At 42.4% G+C, this 21,383-nt stretch overlaps 1 protein-coding gene across 2 annotated transcripts in view; it reads left to right on the top strand.

Annotated features, from left to right (window-relative positions):
• The window catches only part of TAX1BP1 (Tax1 binding protein 1), a 203,629-nt gene that overhangs the window by 157,023 nt on the left and 25,223 nt on the right, over positions 1-21,383 (top strand). For both annotated transcript variants that reach the window (XM_073630158.1, XM_073630159.1), the window contains exons 12-16: positions 130-248; positions 1,235-1,360; positions 12,796-12,891; positions 17,194-17,380; positions 20,220-20,371. In XM_073630158.1, coding sequence (XP_073486259.1) covers positions 130-248; positions 1,235-1,360; positions 12,796-12,891; positions 17,194-17,380; positions 20,220-20,371 — 680 coding nt within the window. The remainder of the gene's footprint in view (positions 1-129; positions 249-1,234; positions 1,361-12,795; positions 12,892-17,193; positions 17,381-20,219; positions 20,372-21,383) is intronic.

Here is a 21,383-nt window from a genome sequence, read left to right on the forward strand (position 1 = left end):
TTATCTAATGTCTGTATCCCAGGCCTACAAACACACACTGTCTTTAGACTGTAAAAGGAAATGGAACACTCAGAGTAATAATCCTATGAGTCTGTACTTGTGAACACCCGTTTCATTTATTTCCTGCAGTGAATCCCTTTTCTTCTGACTCTGTACCTGAATTTGTAATAAAAGAACAAGTGGCAGATATGAGCAAGGAAATTGTAGAAAAAACGGAGAAATATCGAAAATGCAAGCAAATGTTGGCAGTAAGTGACCTGTCATATCTTACAACACTACTATACTAGTCATACCTGGATTTTTGCTGTTTAATTTATTGTTTAATATACAGAATTGACCCTGGCCTCTTAATGAGCTTTGCAATAATTACCCATTCTGCCATGCCATGCCCCATGCCATGCAAACCAGGGTACTTTATTTTTTTCTCATGGTATTTTCCAGAGACTTTCTCAGCATGGTTAGCCCTACTAATAGCTACACTGCATTCTAAATAGCTTTTAACGTAAACCTGTGTTTGCTCGTGCAAGGCAAAGCAACAAGTCACCTAAATTATACCCCCTCCATTCTCAGCATGCATATGTTGGCACCATGTGTCACTATGTTTAGCACTTGGAGTGAAGGAAAGCACTGGCTATGCTACGAATCAAGGAGGACACTTCTTATACAGGGCTACAGACAGTACTGAGTGGCCTTGTGCTGTCACATGTTCCATATCTGAAAGTACAGGATATTCCTTTGGCTCCTGGTGCTGGGGAAGGTGAACAAACATATTGTTTGACCTTTTGCTGCATACTGAAGGTTTTTTTTTTACCATAATGCACAGAATGCATTATAGTATAAATAAACACCTTTAGAACACCTTAAATACTTGGCCAGTTTGTTTCCAGTTGGTAATTCCAGTGAACATTTTGTTTTGCACACATCAAGGCTCTGTTGTGTATTGTGTACAGATCAGCCATGCCAAACAGTAAATTTTAGCAATCAAGACTAGACAGTAGACATTTAAAAGGGGGTGGAAGGTAATTTAGTAAATAGATATCGCTGAGAAGAAGAATTTACAGCATTGTACAGGTATACAGTGGTATTTAAAATACCCCTGATGTGCTTTAGTTCTTACTTTGTTGTACAGTAATGCCTCATCTATATATATATATATATATATATATATATATATATATATATATATATATATAAAAGACCCTGTTACCCCATTAATGCTTTCTTGTTTTTCCAGGAAGAAAAGGAGAAATGCAGTGCTTTTGCTGATGGTGCTGCCAAGATGGAGTTGAAGTGGAAGGAACAGCTGAAAGTTAATGAAAGCATCAAGCTACAGCTAGCAGCTATTGAAGACCAGTATAAGGTATGACCTTAGGCAGAACACACAGACAAATTTCATGCTAGAAAAAAAAAAAGAAAACGGCAACCAAATACTGTTTCGAAGATCCCAATAGACAAGATGAACCACAAAATTCTTAACAGTATACTGTTTTAAAATTAAAACGTCATTACGGGAACATAATGTTCCACTTTAATGAAAAACCTCTAAAATCCCAATAAATGCTCACTATAAACCAACACTATCCACAGGACCCTATATCTAATAGATCTTCTAATGTGTAACAATAGTTTTTCAAAATGTAAAAAGTAACCCATACGGAGCTATCCACAAAATACAGGTAATATACCTCAGAAAAAGATAAAAAGAAGGATTGCACTATGAGAGTATAGGTAGCTGTTAGCACTTCAATTTACACAAATTGTGTGAAAATAGAATACAGTACATAAAACCTAGTTCAGTGCTAACAAGCAACAATGTATTAGTGCATACACATAAAAAGTTAATCAGTGAAAATACAATGGTGAATGTTAAGTGAAAATACAATGAGAAAAATCAAAGTGAATCAACACTTCTAAATAGGTAAAATATAAAATAAGTCCAATGTGTCAAAAAAAAGGAAAAAAAAACATGTGAGTCAACATAACATACCACCAAAAGAACTGTGCGTCCAAGTAAGGTTGACAAGTGAATTTCAGCGTGTACAGATGATAAATTAGTGGCTCCCAAATCATTCAGTGATCCACCACCATAAATCTAGCAAGCACACTTACCAGAGCACAAGGACCCATATACCATAGGTATTGGGTCAAATGGGCTGTTGTGATTTCCAATCACTCAGAGGAAGGCACAGTCCAACCATATATCCTGTATGGAGATCGCCAAACCTTCCAAGGGGGAACCAGTGTGGGCGATCACAGCGTTCATGGGTAAATCTCCCATCTCCCATTTCATATGAGATAGGACATATGCAAAGGAATACCAAGCATCCACAGATAGTGTAAAACCATTGCTAAAATGTATTTAACCACTTCAGCCCCGGACCATTATGCTGCCTAAGGACCAGAGGACTTTTTCCAATTTGGCACTGCGTCGCATTAACTGCTAATTGCGCGGACATGCAATGCTGTACCCAAACGAAATTTGCGTCCTTTTCTTCCCACAAATAGAGCTTTCTTTTGATGGTATTTGATCACCTCTGCCGTTTTTATTTTTTGCGCTATAAACGGAAAAAGACCGAAAATTTTGAAAAAAATATGATATTTTCTGCTGTTTGTTATAAAAAAAATCCAATAAACTCAATTTTAGTCATACATTTAGGCCAAAATATATTCGGCCACATGTCTTTGGTAAAAAAAATGTCAATAAGCGTATATTTATTGGTTTGCGCAAAAGTTATAGCGTCTACAAACTAGGGTACATTTTCTGGAATTTACACAGCTTTTAGTTTATGAGGTGTTCTTGAGGTGCTAAAATGGCAGGACAGTACAAAACCCCCCCAAATGACCCCATTTTGGAAAGTAGACACCCCAAGGAAATTGCTGAGAGGCATGTTGAACCCATTGAATATTTATTTTTTTTGTCCCAAGTGATTGAATAATGACAAAAAAAAAAAAATATTTACAAAAAGTTGTCACTAAATGATATATTGCTCACACAGGCCATGGGCCTATGTGGAATTGCACCCCAAAATACATTCAGCTGCTTCTCCTGAGTACGGGGATACCACACGTGTGGGACTTTTTGGGAGCCTAGCCGCGTACTGGGCCCCGAAAACCAATCACCGCCTTCAGGATTTCTAAGGGCGTAAATTTTTGATTTCACTCCTCACTACCTATCACAGTTTTGAAGGCCATAAAATGCCCAGATGGCACAAAACCCCCCCAAATGACCCCATTTTGGAAAGTAGACACCCCAAGCTATTTGCTGAGAGGCATGTTGAGTCCATGGAATGTTTTATATTTTGACACAAGTTGCGGGAAAGTGACAATTTTTTTTTTTTTTTTTGCACAAAGTTGTCACTAAATGATATATTGCTCACTCAGGCCATGGGCATATGTGGAATTGCACCCCAAAATACATTTAGCTGCTTCTCCTGAGTATGGGGATACCACATGTGTGGGACTTTTTGGGAGCCTAGCTGCGTACGGGGCCCCGAAAACCAATCACCGCCTTCAGGATTTCTAAGGGTGTAAATTTTTGATTTCGCTCTTCACTGCCTATCACAGTTTCGGAGGCCATGGAATGCCCAGGTGGCACAAAACCCCCCCAAATGACCCCATTTTGGAAAGTAGACACCCCAAGCTATTTGCTGAGAGGCATGGTGAGTATTTTGCAGCTCTCATTTGTTTTCGAAAATGAAGAAAGACAAGAAAAAAAAATTTTTTTTTCTTTTTTCAATTTTCAAAACTTTGTGACAAAAAGTGAGGTCTGCAAAATACTCACTATACCTCTCAGCAAATAGCTTGGGGTGTCTACTTTCCAAAATGGGGTCATTTGGGGGGGTTTTGAACTGTCCTGGCATTTTATGCACAACATTTAGAAGCTTATGTCACACATCACCCACTCTTCTAACCACTTGAAGACAAAGCCCTTTCTGACACTTTTTGTTTACATGAAAAAATTAATTTTTTTGCAAGAAAATTACTTTGAACCCCCAAACATTATATATTTTTTTAAAGCAAATGCCCTACAGATTAAAATGGCGGGTGTTTAATTTTTTTTTTTCACACTGTATTTGCACAGCGATTTTTCAAACGCATTTTTTGGGAAAAACACTTTTTTAAATTTTAATGCACTAAAACACACTATATTGCCCAAATGTTTGATGAAATAAAAAAGATGATCTTAGGCCGAGTACATGGATACCAAACATGACATGCTTTAAAATTGCGTACAAACGTGCAGTGGCGACAAACTGAATACATTTTTAAAGGCCTTTAAAAGTCTTTACAGGTTACCACTTTAGATTTACAGAGGAGGTCTACTGCTAAAATTACTGCCCTCGATATGACGTTTGCGGTGACACCTCACATGCATGGTGCAATTGCTGTTTACATTTGACGCCAGACCGATGCTTGCGTTCGCCTTTGCGCGAGAGCAGTGGGGGGACAGGGGTGCTTTTTTTTTTTTGCTTTTTTTTTTCTTTATTATTTTTTTGCTTTTTTATCTTATTTTTAAACTGTTCCTTTCATTTTTTTTTTTTTTTTTTAATCATTTATATTGTTATCTCAGGGAATGTAAATATCCCCTATGATAGCAATAGGTAGTGACAGGTACTCTTTTTTGAAAAAATTGGGGTCTATTAGACCCTAGATCTCTCCTCTGCCCTCAAAGCATCTGACCACACCAAGATCGGTGTGATAAAATGCTTTCCCAATTTCCCAATGGCGCTGTTTACATCCGGCGAAATCTAAGTCATGAAATGCTCGTAGCTTCCGGTTTCTTAGGCCATAGAGATGTTTGGAGCCACTCTGGTCTCTGATCAGCTCTATGGTCAGCTGGCTGTATCACCGGCTGCATTCTCAGGTTCCCTGTTGAGACAGGAGAGCCAGAGAAAAACACGGAAGACGGTAGGGGAGGGGGGGCATTCCCTCCCACTGCTTGTAAAAGCAGTCTAGAGGCTAATTAGCCGCTAGGATTGCTTTTACATGAAAGCCGACCGCTGGCTGAAAAGAATGATACCAAGATGATACCTAAACCTGTAGGCATCATTCTGGTATAACCACTCAAAGTCGTGAATGGCGTACCTGAAGACAAAAAAATGGTTAACAATAAAACACAGTAAACGGTAAAGTATAAAAAATTGCATACCTGAAAAGCAAACATGATAAAACATAATAACAATAAAACATTGCAGAATAGAATACAGTAAAAAAGAGCAGAACAATAGAGAGATATTTTATTATATATATATTATTTTTTTTTTTTACACTTTTTTTTTTACTAACTTTTATAACTGTAATCGGTTCCAGGTTCGGGTCTCTCAAAATGCGATGGCATCTTGGGAGACCCTGTGAAAGTGTGCCTAGTCTGTGCAATGCTGTACCCTACGCTAAAACTCAACTAGTGTATGGTAGCGCACAAAACATTCACCAATGCAAAGACCAGGATTGTCAGGACAGGAGGGACAAAAGACCAGGATTGTCGTTGGGTAGGGGTACTCGGGAGGACATAAAGAAAATGCCTCTCATGCAGCCGACTGCATTTGGTTGGGGATGTGAATGGGGGAATTACAGGTGCTGCAGAAGTGGTGGGTTCCCAATTAGGATTGGCAAATGCAGCAGGAAGGGCATGATGGACACGACGGGCCTGTTTGTCTTCTTCTTGGTGGCAGCGGGACACTACTTGTGCTTGCCACCTCACCAGCTTGAACTGCACTTATGGGACTCGCCACGTCGCCAAGTGTTACTGCAGTGCTGGTTTGACTACGACCGGGGTGTACTAGGCCGCTGGTGCTTGCCAGTTCACCAAAACGCTACCAAAAAAACTGTTAGCGATCGCAGGGATCAGGCCTGACTCTGCAAACGCTGCAGTTATGCGTTTAGTGTTTTGTAAGTGACAGTGATCGATCGATACTGCACTTGGGTGGGCTGGGCTGGGCTGGGTGGATGGGCAAAATGCAGGTGCTAGCAGGTATCTGGGCTGATCCCACTAACACTGCGTATTTGGGAACCCTAAACTGCTGGGGACGCTAGTATAGATCTGATCGGATCAGATACTATACCACTAAGGGAGGTGTACAGTGCGTGCGTGGGTGTTAGCGGGACGCTGCCTGGGGCTGGTGCTTGCCAGTTCACCAAAATGCTACCAAAAAAACTGTTAGCGATCGCAGGGATCAGGCCTGACTCTGCGAACCCTGCAGTTATGCGTTTAGTGTTTTGTAAGTGACAGTGATCGATCAATACTGCACTTGGGTGGGCTGGGCCGGGCGGAGGGGCAAAACGTAGGTGCTAGCAGGTATCTGGGCTGATCCCGCTAACGCTGCGTTTTTGGGAACCCTAAACTGCTGGGGACGCTAGTATAGATCTGATCGGATCAGATATTGATCCGTTCAGATACTATACCACTAAGGGAGGGGTATGCTGCGTGCCTGGGTGTTAGCGGTACTGGCGCTAATCTGACGCTGCCTGGGGCGACGCATATCACCGCCGGGCGATCAGGGGGCTAAACCTTTATTCGGTAATAAACGGCGGGTGCCCTGACACTATAAAAAATAAACGTACTAACCAGCGTCACCCGTATCAGTTTTACGGTGATCAGTGGTGAAAGGGTTAACTAGGGGGCAATCAAGGGGTTAAAACATTTATTAGATAGTATATTGGGGTCCCTGTCGCTATAAAACGCTGACGGCGAACCTAAATATTTACGTCCCTAACTAGCGTCACCAGTGACACATGTACAGCGATCAGAAAAATGATCGCTTAGTGACACTGGCGACAGGGAGTGATGAAGGGGTTAAAACTTTGTTAGGGGGGTACCCTAGACCTAAAGGTAAAAAAAAAACTGCTTGGTGTCAGTGTGACGGGGGGGGGGGGGCGAGGGGGGTAAAGGGGGGTGTAATGTGTGCCTGGTATGTTCTACTGTGTGTGTGTGTGTGTGTGTTTGGTGCACTCACATTTCAGTCTTCTCTCCTCCGCCGGAACGGAAACTGCCGAGCCGAGGAGAGATGACATCACATCCCCTGCCTCTGTGTACTACACAGAGGCAGGGGAAGAATCTCATTGGCTGGGAGCGATCGTGGGGGGGGGCCACGATCGGATGGCCTCCCCCTCATCTCTGATCGCTGCCAGACCAAAGGCGACCGCTGCTGGCACCAGGGGGGGGGGGTGTCCGATCGGACCCCCCCCCCCCCCCCGCTCGCGGGAAGGCAAAGACGTATATGTATGTCCTTTTGCCTGCCCGTGCCGCTCTGTGGACGTATATAGTCGTGCGGCGGTCGTCAAGTGGTTAAAAAAGACATTACAAGAATCTGTTGAAATACAGTGCTGTTTACAAACATCCATCATGGAAGTAGTGAAGGGAAAATCAAGCATAAAAGCACACCATGACATCAACCCTTCACTCCACCTGATGCGTTTTGTCAGAATTGACATAGCCTGACATCTTCCCTCAGCCAATGAGGAGTGAGAGTCCCCAGGGAACTGAGGCTTTTGTGTACATTGCTGGATCGCGAGGGGGCGTTTTTTTACCTTCATGCATGAATGCAGAATGCCTTTAGCCTTTAGAACCACTTTAAGATATTTTTGACAGCTCTGTCCTGTGCTCTACTCTAGAACAGACAAGATGTTTGGACAAGCACCCCCTTGCAGTGCAGGAAGGAGTGTTGTCCTGCTTTCAAGCCCTGCACATGTGCATTGCGATGGGAGAAAGAGCGTTGTAGCTGCTAATGTTATCTGCAGCGATAAGAGATAGCACGGCGCATATGTGGGGCTCAGGATAGTGCTTGCTCCTGTACCACTAGGGGGCACTAATCTGAATGGCTGGTCTGTCCTACAGAGGAGGACAGGACTGAGCTGTGAAAAATATCAGAAGTGTTTGTGGCAGGCTCACAAAAGGCCTACAGGTATTGGAGGAGCATAAGTGGATATTGTAGTTTAAAATTATGGATGCATTTAAAAATTGACTCACTTAAAATTATGGAATAGTGTTCTTGGACTGCATAACATATTTTTTCTTTTTTCACATGCAGTGTCACTGGTATCTAGTGTCAGTCACATTATAATTCCATGCCCCCTTCTATACATGATATAGTTGTCAGGGAATAATAAAATACCACAAAAACATGTGCATACATTCACATTCTGATAAATTATATTTAGTACATGCTCTCACATATCTACACTATCTCAAAGACTAACATACACACTGACACCCACATGCTCACTCTGTGATCATCTGAAAATACAAGAGGAAGAGGCAAAGATGTGGCTGGGAAAAATCCCCTTTCGATATCACAAGTCCAAGGAGACAGCCAACACAAGATCACAGTCAACACAGAGTTCTTGAGGATCAGATATAAAATATCTGAGAGTAGATCAAAGTGCTCTTTGCGTATAAAAAAGATAATTTAAGAAATTTGAATTTACTACTTTTTAAAGTTACATAAAAGAACTGTTTGCTATCTGATCCTTAAGACCTTGCGTGCAGGCAGTGGGCAGGTTTGAGGGGTTAAGTACAGAAAAAATGTCAAGATGAACAAACATCAAACACCCTTCCTACCCCCAGCCCCAGCCCCCCCCCCCCCCCCCGTCCCGTCCCGTCCCTGCTGTACTTACCTCCAGGGCTGCTGGGCTGTCAGTCCAGGGGTCTGGAGATTTAAAATCCCCGATTTTCTCCATCTTCACTGTGGTGGCGCTGACCAATCAGAATTGATCTGGTCTGTCCTGAAAGTGCTGCACAGAGAAGGGGGGAGAAACGTGGGGATTTCAAATCCCTGGACCAGCTGTGGGGACCCTGGCAGTTCAGCTGCCTGGAGGTAAGTATAATGCGTTAAAGGTAAAACACTTTTTAGCTTAGAAATCATTAAAGGTAACCAGTTGGGTAGTACTGCTTTAAATTAATTTTCAGAAGCTTAGCATTCCCAGAATACATTTCTTATTTCTAATAAACTGTGAACTGATGTACACTCTATATATGAGGTTTCATGTTTAGGGCTTTGTTCCTGCAGAAACTACATAGTGCAGGTTTTGTCTCTGTGAGGCAGCTGATGTTTAACTAAGATCAGGATCAAACAAGGATGACCATTAAGTGTATTTGTATTTCTGTCAGTCTTGTCCTTATGTGGGCTCAGGCTGTGTTATTAAATTTGTCTGTTATCAGTGGGATCTCTTTCATAGTGGTGAAACATAGACAGTATGCTGTTTGGTTTGACGCACTTTGAAGTGCCAAAGACATGTTGTTTTAAGTACTACAAGCAAGGAAAAAATAATAGATGGCTGTCCTTTTTTATTAACTTGATTACTCAGATAAAATGTATTTCATTCCAGAATGCAGTGCTTCATTCTGATCACATTGAGCAAAATTATACTGTCCCTCCAATATCAATCAGTCTCCAGTGCTGAAGTCATGTTGGTTATTTTTAGTCACTGAAGACTTTCAGTAAACTGGTTTTTATTTTCTAATTCTGCACAATCAGCCTATAGGCAAGATTTCATAGTTAGGAAAAATAAATGAATGGCTAGTTCAGCGGGGACCGGCTGAGATTCGATCCATGTATTGGCAGGATAATTGTAAGTCCATCCATCCATCCATCATACAACCAACCTGTCAGATTTTTCATGTACAATTACTGCTGGTGGTAGCAGTAATCATGTTCTGCCTACCAGGAAGCCCCCCCCCCCAAGTAGAACAGAAAGAAGATCAAATCATCTATTGGCTGCCTTACTTTGAAATATATTAGTAAGCAATACAAATTGCTTTTTTTTGTACTAGAGAAAGGTGTGAAAGGTATGATGGGCATATTACAAGAGTAGAGCTACCCCTAGAGGAGCCGCTTAAGTATGTCTGGATCCGTACTCTGCCTCTCAACCCCAAGAACAGTCCCAACCCCTCTGGCACACCTAATATGCAATATTAGTGTAAAACACAGCAGTAGATAAGAAACACAAACTATGGTAAACCAGAAGGTATGTTTACTGATATGAGAAAAGGGATTCAAAGGTGTACAACATGAACTGACACTTTATGAAAATATCTTAGGTAAAACACCACTGGTGGTAAAAGCAGCAGGAGCTGTAAACAATATCAGATGGTAATAAACAAAGAACAATCAAATATTAGCAACCTTTGTTTTACTTGTGTAGCCTATGCAGAGAGGCAAAAGGAGGGCAGGGGAATGACTTTTAGCTATGTTAAACCACTCCCTCCTATCCCTCAACTCACAGGCGCAAACAATAAAGGAAATAGCATAACATTTAACAAACTGTCATAACTTGTGGAATTTAACCTGCTCCTTTAAGAATGGAGTTCAGGCAAGTCTAGTCTCTAAGAGTGCGGTCAAATAAATCTTTTATGGAAAAGGGGGGGGTGTTAGGTGTAGTCCCTTGTTAAAGAGATTAAATCCTTTGGTCTTCAGTTAGCACTTGGGAGAATTGTAGTAGTAGAAATCCTGAATGGTTGAGCAAAGCAATTTGACTGGCACAGATTATCGAGCAAGGAATGCAAGATCTTTCTATGTTATTGGAGAAGTGATCACTGGGGTAGTTTGCTTAAAAGGTATTGTATTCTATGGTACTACAGGTATCAGTAAGGTGAATAATGACAATGGTGTCTGTATACAGTGTCTCTGTATCTGGATGGCCTTGTGTCCTGTGGCACTACAGGTTGCAGCAATGTGACTAAGGTCAATGATGTCTGTATACAGTGTTCATAAAGCTGGATGAGCAGGTGCCCGCTCACCGATACTGTAATTGATGATGCTGATGATGAAGATGGTGGCTTTTCAGGATCTCCCTCAGGGCCCTGGCTCAAGGGATGAGATGGCATCCGACCTCCGTCGCACTACGCCCCAGCCTACCTGGATCGGCTGTGATGAAAATGGAGCAGAAACGGCCCCAGGCTGCCGCTGGACAGTAGAGCGATGGTGTCCGCAGATGCCCCTAGGATACACGTGCAGTGACTCTTCCTTGCACAGGCCTCGACTCGGCCACAGCACATACAGGCACACATAGTCCCTGCTTGACTGATCAAGGCCGGTGTCCCAAGAGGGCAATCTCAGCCTAGCCACAGCCTTTTTATCAGCTCTCCCAGCAATCTGTTCCTCTCTGCTAGCCAGCTGGTAGTTGTAGTTCCAAGCAGTTCAACTAGAATATTGAGTCCTGGGACTACAATTCCCTGTATGCTTTGCTCCCTGGTGGTAATCGCCCTGCTGGCAGGATGTGATGACACAGAGTCTTAGCTGGCACTATAGTGAAATAGTTTCACTACAGCAATGTTGCAGTGTGTCTTCTGATACTGCAGATAAGATAGCCGGCTCCTTGCTACACAAGTAATTCCATTTAGAGTTTGTAACATATTTAGTAGATTGGAAGGTACAAATTAGAGGAAAAACTACAAATCACAGAGCACCATAGCAAAATGTTTGTGAGGCCCTAACATCTCCATTTAGTGGCAATTCACCCATGGGCCCCTAAAGCAGCGGCATGGGCTACTTTGGTGCTAGTATAGTTTTGCTGGAAGTGTGATATGCATTTTTAATTAATTTAATTGTGATTGTAAACAATAATTTCTCTGTAGTTTTATAGTTTTTCACCTTTTGTTGTAATGGCAAATTAACTATATTCCTAGCTCAGAAGTACAATGGGCATCCAGTAGGCTAGAGCTATGAATTTCCAGGCCTACCATTTGCCACCCTTACAATGATAATTTATCTCTCTTGGATTTGTATTTCCTTATTTTGTAAAAAATACAGGAATAAAGTTGCAGATACTTCTGTTGGAACAGGGGTGATCTGACTGCTTGAAGTCCTTGAGAAACATACAAAGCTAGTGAGTAATTCAGCCCACCAGCATCTGCCCATAACTAAATAATCCATTTAAGGTGGGCTGACCCTTAATTCATCACAGTATATCCTCCTTATGTGAATGCTGACACTTTAAGTCTGGATTTTTTATTTCAAGGTTTATTAAGATCAAGATAGATCAAGTGTTCTGACTGGCTTCATATTTGTTCAGTGACTGTAACCCTAAGTTAGTGACTCAAAAAATGTCAATATTGAAACCACATGCAGCCAGGTAACCAGCATTTTCAGAATATGATAAGCAGTGGCAGTCCCCATATTTGTGTCAGTTCAGATTTCCTTTAATTCCCATCATTCACTACTTCTATATCACAGTGGCTTATCGCTTATCAGAGATCCTGTCCCTGATGAAAAACCCCCATTGATAGAATTGCTAGAGAGGACAAAAAACATTCGCCTGTTTTTAGTGAAATGCTGCAGAACCTCTCCGTGATGGAGCCAACACTTTCCTGTTCTGGCTGGTGAGGGAGAAACATCAGTGACAGGATCTCAAGAGTTTGTCATGACTCAATGCTGCAAGAAGCTCAGCAGAGGGTTGTGTAAAATCAGGCAATACATCAGTGTAAGTTTGTTGGATAATCATGTCCTGCATACTTGTTCTAGGACAGTGCCTCTGTAAATAAGTTTAATTTCACAGTCATAAAAATGATATGTTGTACATGAGCAAGAGAATGGCTACTTTTTAACCATTACCAAACATTAATGTTGTTACAGAACTGTCATAAATGCCACCACATAATTCTCTGTATATTATTGTTGCTGCAAGTTAGTGGTCTGCAAAAATTGATCTCAGCCATGTAATAATACATTTTATTACCATTTTTAAGTAGAATTAGAATTCTTAACATTACATTACCTATTTATTGCAGTTGTAATCTGTGGTTTAATATAGGTCTGTTTCATTTAGATAAAACTTTCATCATGCACCGTCTTTCTGCAGATTCAGTCAGCAGAGAAGGATCGGGAGATTTCGGAGCTCTCCTGCCATGTTGAAGTACTGCTAAGTGAAAAGAACAGACTGGAGGACACTGTGAAGGTAAGACATTTTTGTAACTTTTATTTCAGACAGGATGCAGTGACTTGGTTCAGCTGAAACACACACAGTAGACATGTCAGATACTGATTTTCCACAAAGAGGATACATTTTTCTGTAATTTGTATGTGCGCTAAGTAATAAAAATGTTTTATCAATGTTCTTGCTGACCACATATCTTCAAAGTCTTCCACTAAAAAGCATATTCATTTGTGATAGAAAAGCAAACCACCCTTGTATCTTTAGATTGGTAAAATAGGTGAAAATGTTATTCTAAGGAATGCTGGTAATTGTGGGCAAATTGCGCCCAATGTACTCGCTCACTACAGCGTAGGATAATTGAATGTCTTTTTTTTTTTTTTCCAGCTCTGAATATCTGGCATTAATTGGTAGTGTGCCAAGATCCGTTATTCCCACCTATTTCTGCAACAGCCATTTTTTCTGTGGTCAGGCTTAGTCATGATCTTATCAGGGGAGTCACTAAGGGCTCATGCACACGGGCATTCGATAAGCTGAATTTGGACTTGTAACTTGTATGGTAATTGTCAGGGTCGGACTGACAACTCATGGGGCCCCCGGGCAATAGGAGATTATGGGGCCCCCAGGCTTACAGATGACCGCCACGCTGCAGCCATCTTTTTGACACAACAAACCCATGCGTATGGGAGGGGCACCAAGCTCGGTGACATGCATAGTGGCAGGAGACTTAGAGCTGGTGACCCAGTAAGTTCACCAGGAGCTTCTCATGGGCAGTGCCACCTTAACAGCATCATGTGCCTCTGGGCAAAATACTGCACTGGGACCCCTACCAAGGAGATGATGACCTGCGGCATGCATATTGCACCATGGCGAGCAATGGGCATGGCAAGTGGAAGAGTCTTAAAGGTGGATTGCACAGGATCTGCATCTGCTGTAAACAATGGAAACATACCACAGACCTTGTACCCATAAAATTTGAATTATTGGGTCGCAACTGATAATCTCACAGACACAAATAAATCTCAGTCAAAAAATCATTTGTTTTTAAAATAAATGTTTCCATTATATATGTTTTTTTATGCACAAAAAAGGGATATTTTTGGCTTACTGAGGCAACCTTACAGAAGAACTTAATTAAAACCAGAAACTGTTCAGGCAATGAACACCTTGGTCTGGTCTATGTACAGTATAATATACAGAGTATGTGGGTCAGGAGTCCTCCCTTACATCAAAGTCCCAACATTCTTCCTATACATCACAGCCCCCAGAGTCCCACCCTGCGGCAGAGCCCTCCAGAGTGCCACCTTCCATCAGTGTCCCCTTACACACAACCTTGCACTTTAGTGCTTGCTGTGGTAGGCAGCTGGTGGGAAAAATCCACATGTTGCAGGCTCTGAACTGCGCAAGTGAGTCGTAGAGCGAACGGAATAGTGAACTGCTGTGGTTGGCCTCAGATTGGGCAGTGGGGCATGTGAATAAATCATGCTTGATGTGTGCCATGATGTCACTGCACAGGTGTTCACCCAGACCTGCCCTGCTGCCTGATCAAAGGCCGATCTCAGTAGTGCCCCATTCAGATGGCCCCGAATGGCAACAAGTGGATTTTTCACGGGCATTGGATTGTTAGAGAGACTTCTGTTGAGCAGCAGTGGGCACACATTGATCATACAGTATACACACACAGTATACACTAGTGGCTGCTGGTGCTCCAAATTTTTTGGGGGGTGAAAACAAAATGGGAAAAGTTCAGAAAAATACGGAAAAAAATGCATCCATTGTGCCCATCAAATGCAGCCACTGTGCCCATCAATTGCAGCCACTGTACCCATCAAATTCAGCCACTGTGATACACCGGCAGCATTTACCAGCACCACCGCCCGCTCATTGTCTGACCGGCACTTACCCCATCTTGGTGGCAGGTCAGGCAGTGGGTGACGGAGGTGAGCTGTGGTACGGGCAGCGTATCAGGCAGCGGCGAGCTGTGTCCTCTATGCTTCCTCCATGCGTCTCTTCTTTCCTCCTGCTAGGTGTCCAATAGGAGCGCCTGTCCTTTCAGCCAATCAGGTGATGGGTATCAGACTCGCACTTCCTGATTGGTGGAGAGGCGGTTCAGTGTTAGAAAAGCAAATATTAATTTGCTTTTCTAACACACCTGGGTGGACTCTGAGCGCATTGCTCTGCGCCATGAGTCCACCCTATCTTGAAGCCTATTAGGGCCTATGGCTCTAATCGGGTGCTTAAAAAAACAAAAAAACCCTGCCGCTGTAATTCAGGCGCCGGGCAACCGAAAAGGGTTCGGACACATGAATAGGGGGTGGCCACAGCGGCCATAGATAGTTTCATGCTATACACGAATCTATCCATTATTCATAGAGGGGGTGGCGCTCGCGCACCCTTAATGGATGGGCCGTCCCTGTTATACACACACATGCACGGTATATATACACATAGACATACACATCGTATACATACATATTAAATACACAGTATACATACATAATAAATACACAGTGTACATACATACACACACACACCAGCACTTTTCACCCAAAAATCAGCCTGATAGAACACACTGCTGCTGCCCCCATCTCCAGGCATGCTGGTACTTGTAGTGCCCCAGCAGCTCACATTTGATGTGGTGATACATTAGAGGAGGAGGCTGTGCCTGTGTACTGGTGAGCAGGTAATGAGTGGGGAGAAGTACAGAACATCCTTCCCTCAGAAGCAGGGCACTTCTCACACACAGAACATCGATCTAACAGCAGCCTTAGAGACAGGAGGAGCCCTGCTAGAGGAAACACAGCCTCCCCCCTGCTCACCAGGGTAAGCACTGACAAAAATACATTTCGTTCAGCTCAGCCCAGCTTACCTTGTATCAGGCTGCAGGCTGTCCCACACTGCAAGCTGTCCCCTCCTCCCTTTCCTGTCCTCCAGCTGTCGACATCTCCTGCTCCTATGTCAAAGAAGCCGCGCTGGAAAAGGGGGTGTGTACACTGTGCTCCCATTAGCTGAGGAGGCAGTGGAGAGCCGGGTAGCTATAATCTCAAGGTTTGTAAAGCAAAAGCATGTCGGTAGTGGCCATTTTAGGGACAGATGTGAAAATACACAGATTTTTACAAACTGTCCCTGCTTTTACTGGGGCTGGCAACCCTGATGGGGCCCCCTAGTGGCCCCGGGCCCTCGGGTAGTGCGCGAATGGTCAGTCCGTCCCTAGTAATGGTCCATACCATCAAGCTGCATAAACCAAAACTAAATTGTATGTTAATAGTCCAATTTTGATTGTATTATGCACTGTAAACATTTGTACTAACATTTACATGCATAAAGTGTGAATGGATTCTTTGCACTGCTGTCTAATAAATTCAGTGCAGGTACACCATCAACAAGGTGCAGGCAGCAGCGGCAGTGCAGGTACAGAATGACCTTTGACTTCAGTCATTCTGAATGCATGAATGACTCATTCAAGGGAGATGTAAACAAGTTTGTAATCAGAGATGCATGCAGGGGGGGGGGTTAGTGTACGCTTATGGACCAGCTATGGGCATAAAGTGTGGCAATATAGGGTGGAATTTTTTTTAAGAAGGATACTTTTGTAAATCAATACAATTGTGTGCATGATGCCAAATTTATCTTTTTTGATTTAGCAGAGTTTTTCCATATCGATACTTTGGATTTGTTGCTTATCACACAAATTGATGGATGAATTATATCATTCTGCAGACTAGACGCTACTTTATGCATATATTCAGGAGAATCAAAAAATGACCAATTTACGTGATTTTCAAACCATGCACTTTTCAGCCAAAAAACAAAAAAAAGGGAGGAAAAAAAAAGAAACATTCAGCTTTGCTGACAAGTGCAATAAATGCAATAAAAACCCTGTCACAGGTTTAAAACAAATGGCAATACCTGCAGAAAGAAAAGTCGCTGCGCTTCACTATCTTGCAGCCTGTATGTTGAGACATCACCATAATGCTGTTTCTCAGCCCTCCGCAAGTTTTCAACTGGCTGGATGAGTCAAATACCTGTTGCCCCTCTATCCGGCTTTTTTCCTCTTGCTGGCTTCTACACCCTGTAATGATATACGAGCCAGCACAGGGAACCACTACATGTGGCGCAGTTATCAGAAATCCACTCATCCAAGAAGTGTTGAATACTTGCGGTAGATGGGGAGAATCTTTGGGATGGTGTTTTAAGACACTGTCTTCCAGAAAGGTAAATATAAAGCCCTTTTTCTTCAGGTGGTGTTTTGCATTTTTGACTTTATACAGGTTCACTAGAAACATGAGAAGCTTAATGCTACCTTTGCTTACATCTCCTTTATAGGAACTGGAAATCAGTTTGGAAAGACTGTCAGAAAGAGTGGCCAGTGGTCAGACATTATCAGGAAGCAGCTCCCAGGGTTTACAGTTTTTCAATCCTTACTGTGAAGAGCACAAAGCTGTTCCCATCATACCAATCCAGCCACCTGTTCTGCAGTTTGGAAATCCATATACCTCCCATGCAACAAGAGGTGAGTGAATCATAGGCTGTGTTTACTAGTGTCTAAGGTGTTATGGCTTATCTCCCATTCTGTATTGCTCCACAGCAACTAATCACATTGTTTTTTTTCAGCTATGCATATAGTGAATGCTTAGACAGCTGTATCTAAAGTTGTGCCCATTTCCAATCAGGGTAATCCTGATGAAAGAAACATTTTGGGAGCATTATATATTGTTCATAATATTACACAGAGACTAGTTCTTTGTTTAGAATGAGATAGAAACAATACTTTGAATCTCCATGGTCTCCTGATCTAATAGCACTGTAGTAAAGAGGAGTTTACTAGTAGTAAGGTCATGGTAAGGGAGGGGTGAAACATATGGCACACAATACAATACAATTGGCTCGCAGGACTGGTCCACCAAGATACATTTCCTTGTAAGTCGCGCAGGTATAATGGATATAATGGCCGCCGCAGCCACCTGCTCATGATGTTGTGGTTTTTTTTTTTCTTCCTGGTGGACTCAGAGGAAGTCTGAGCTAGCTCACGTCACTGACGTCACGTGACGTCTTTCGCTGTTGCTTCTGGGAGTTGTAGTCCATGGCTGCACGCTCAAGCTCCCTGCACCCAGTGGGTGGAGTCTGGAGAGCAGCGAGCTCAGCCAGTCTAGTGAAAGGAAACAAACTACAACTCCCAGTGGGATCTTCTTGGACACCATTGTGGCTCACTGGCTTGGTGTTCAAGGAGGAGGACCTGTCCTACTGAGCCTGAGCTGGAAGCTAGGGATCCTGCTGGCCGCTAACCTGTGGGATCCTGCTGGCCACTGACCTATGGGTTCCTGCTGGCGGCTGACCTGTGGGATCCTGCTGGCGGCTGACCTGTGGGATCCTGCTGGCGGCTGACCTGTGGGATCTTGCTGGCCGCTGACCTGTGGGATACTGCTGGCCGCTGACCTGTGGGTCCTGCTGGCCGCTGCAGAGCAAACACTGCCAAGCATCTAGTAGCAAGCAGTAACTACCACTGTACATAGTAGTTTAATGTTGTTTTTTGATTTTTGAAAGTTTGCATGCGGCCCCCCTGGGATATGAAAACTTGTCCTGTTGCCCTCAGGTAATGTGAGTTTGAGACCCCTGATGTAGATGAAGCAGACCTTAGGGCAAAAGCTGTGAACAGAAATGTATCTCTAAGCTGTAAAGCGCAAGTTCTGCCGTACTTTGACTCAGGGACACATGACCTGAAGCTAGCATATTAGGTCATGTAACCTGCAGCACTTCTTGCATTTTATATGCCAGTATCAGCAGAGTGTTTATTATATTTGACTGAAGACTCCACAGAGTCATGTGACCAACTGCTTTTTACATTTGACAGATGTTTGTGGTATTACCACTTTGTCTTCCTAATTCCTGGCCTGTCCCTTTACTTTAACCACTTCAGCCCGGAAGAATTGGCTGCTCAATGACCAGGCCATTTTTTGCGATACGGCACTGCGTCGCTTTAACTGACAATTGCGCGGTCGTGCAACGCTGCACACAAACAAAATTGACGTCCTTTTTTTCCCACAAATAGAGCTTTCTTTTGGTGGTATTTTATCATCTCTGCAGATTTTATTTTTTGCGATTATAAACAAAAAAAGGGCGTCAATTTTGAGAAAAAAAAAAAAACACAATATTTTGTACTTTTTGCTGTAATAAATAGCCCCAATTTTATTTTAAAAAAAGCAATTTTTTTCCTCAGTTTAGGCCAATATGTATTCGTCTACATATTTTTGGTAATAAAAATTGCAAAAAGCTTATATTGATTGGTTTCCACAAAAGTTATAGCGTCTACAAAATAGGGGATAGATTTATGGCATTTTTATTATTATTTTTTTTTTTTTTACTAGTAATGGTGGCGATCCGCGATTTTTATCGAGACGGCGACATTATGGCTGACACATCGGACACTTTTGACAGATTTTTGGGTCGATTGACAATTATACAGCAATCAGTGCTATAAAAATGCACTGATTACTGTATAAATGTCACGGGCAGGGAAGGGGTTAACACTAGGGGGCGATCAAGGGGTTAACTGTGTTCCCTATGTGCATGTTCTAAGTGTGGGGGATGGGACTTACTAGAGGAGATGACAGATTGTGGTTCCCAGCTCATAGGATCTCATGACCTCTCTCCTGTTACATGCCTGCAGCCGCTCCCTGATCCTTAAACTCCCTGTGACAGCAGGCCAGGTATATTCTCCCTGTACCTGTTGTCACTATTCTAAAAGAGCGTGGCCATGTGGGGCTTCTCCCAATGGCCACGTCATTCACTCAGAGTTTTGTGAATAAATTAACTACAAATACTAGCAGCGTTTGCGGCTGTCGGCTTGTAGTTCTTAATGAACTACCAGCGCACTGTTGAGTGTTCTAGTAGTTCATTGATTCTTCCTGTTTTTTATGAAACTGCCTGCCTGTATAATGTATTGGCAGACAGCTTACACTGACAGTCTGTAGGAGTCCTGCATGGCATCCACGATCTGCTGATCAGCTAGCTTTTCAGGCTCCTACAAAAAAAATTGTAGGTAAAAAAAAAAAATGTGCATTTATAAAAATTTTTTCTAAAAGTGAACTTATCCTTTTAAAGTTTAGGTCCTCTGCCAGTATTATAACTGTGTGTGTCATTTCATGCGGCGATGTTAGTGATTGTTGCCCTTTAGAGGACGCTTTTACCACTTTATCACTGATAAAAAGTTGTGAGAAAAGCTGTATGTATAATTTTTGGATTTGTGACCTTTGTAATATATATATATATATATATATATATATATATATATTTTTTTTTTTAGTTTTTTTTATTGCGCCCCTTGTTCATATACTGCTATATTTTGTACTTAGATGGAGCAGATGGTGCTTTTAACCCAGATGAAGTTCAGGGGCCTCCAGCACAGGCGCCCTTATGGGAATATGAAAGCAAGGTGGTCTGCAGCCAGCCTGCTCGCAACCTCAGTCGGCCGGATGGCCTGGAAGATCCCGATGATAACAATCAAGTGAGTCCAACTTTTATGTTTTAACCAGTAATGGTGTTTTGTTACCATTTCCACTGCTACATTTAATACATATTACTGAAAACAAAATAATCACAAAGCTTATTTTAGATTAAAATTTCATAACAGTGAAGCGTTGTATTTCTTTTCTAGTGTTGACTTCTACCCACAGCATAAATCCTAGTGTCTAGATGGCACACAACATCTTTGATCTCAGTTTGGATTTATGAATTGGCTTCAGGATTGTAGACAGAAAGACAAGGTAGCTAATTTAACAGGGGTTGTAATGTTCATCCTACTGTAAGTAAGATGCAGACTTGGAGACACTTGGCTTCTCTGTGCAGATGTTTCTCATCCCCTTGTCATCCCCTTGTCATCAACTTGGATAAATCACCAGGACATGACATTCTGATATTACTATACCGTTCTTTTATTTCGTTTAAAAAATAAATAAAATATTACCGCATATATTTTGAAGAAATTAAACATATATAAGAAAGAATTTCAGTTAGACAGCAATAATGTTGAAATACTCGTATGCAACCTGTATTATATCCCAAAAATAGGATTTTTTAAAACAGCTTACCTGTAAAATCCTTTTCTTTCGAAGGACATCACGGGACACAGAGCCACAGTCATTTCTGATGGGTTATATAGGGTATCACTGGTGATTGGACACTGGCACACCCTATCGGAAAGTTCAACCCCCTATATAATCCCTCCCCTTGCAGGGATACCTCAGTTTTGTAGCCAAGCAATATAACGTATTAGAAGAGGGGCGGGACCTCTGTGTCCCGTGATGTCCTTCAAAAGAAAAGGATTTTACAGGTAAGCTGTTTTAAAAAATCCTATTTTCTTTCTCGAACATCACGGGACACAGAGCCACAGTAATTACTGATGGGATGTCCCAGAGCAATGCTACCTGAGGGGGGGGAACCACGACCAAGTAGGGTGCAATCAGACCTGAGGACCCTGTACCGCTGCCTGCAGCACACTACGCCCAAAGGCGATATCC

This window comes from Aquarana catesbeiana, linkage group LG05 (genome assembly GCF_042186555.1).
Source record: "Aquarana catesbeiana isolate 2022-GZ linkage group LG05, ASM4218655v1, whole genome shotgun sequence".
Lineage (NCBI taxonomy): Eukaryota > Metazoa > Chordata > Amphibia > Anura > Ranidae > Aquarana > Aquarana catesbeiana.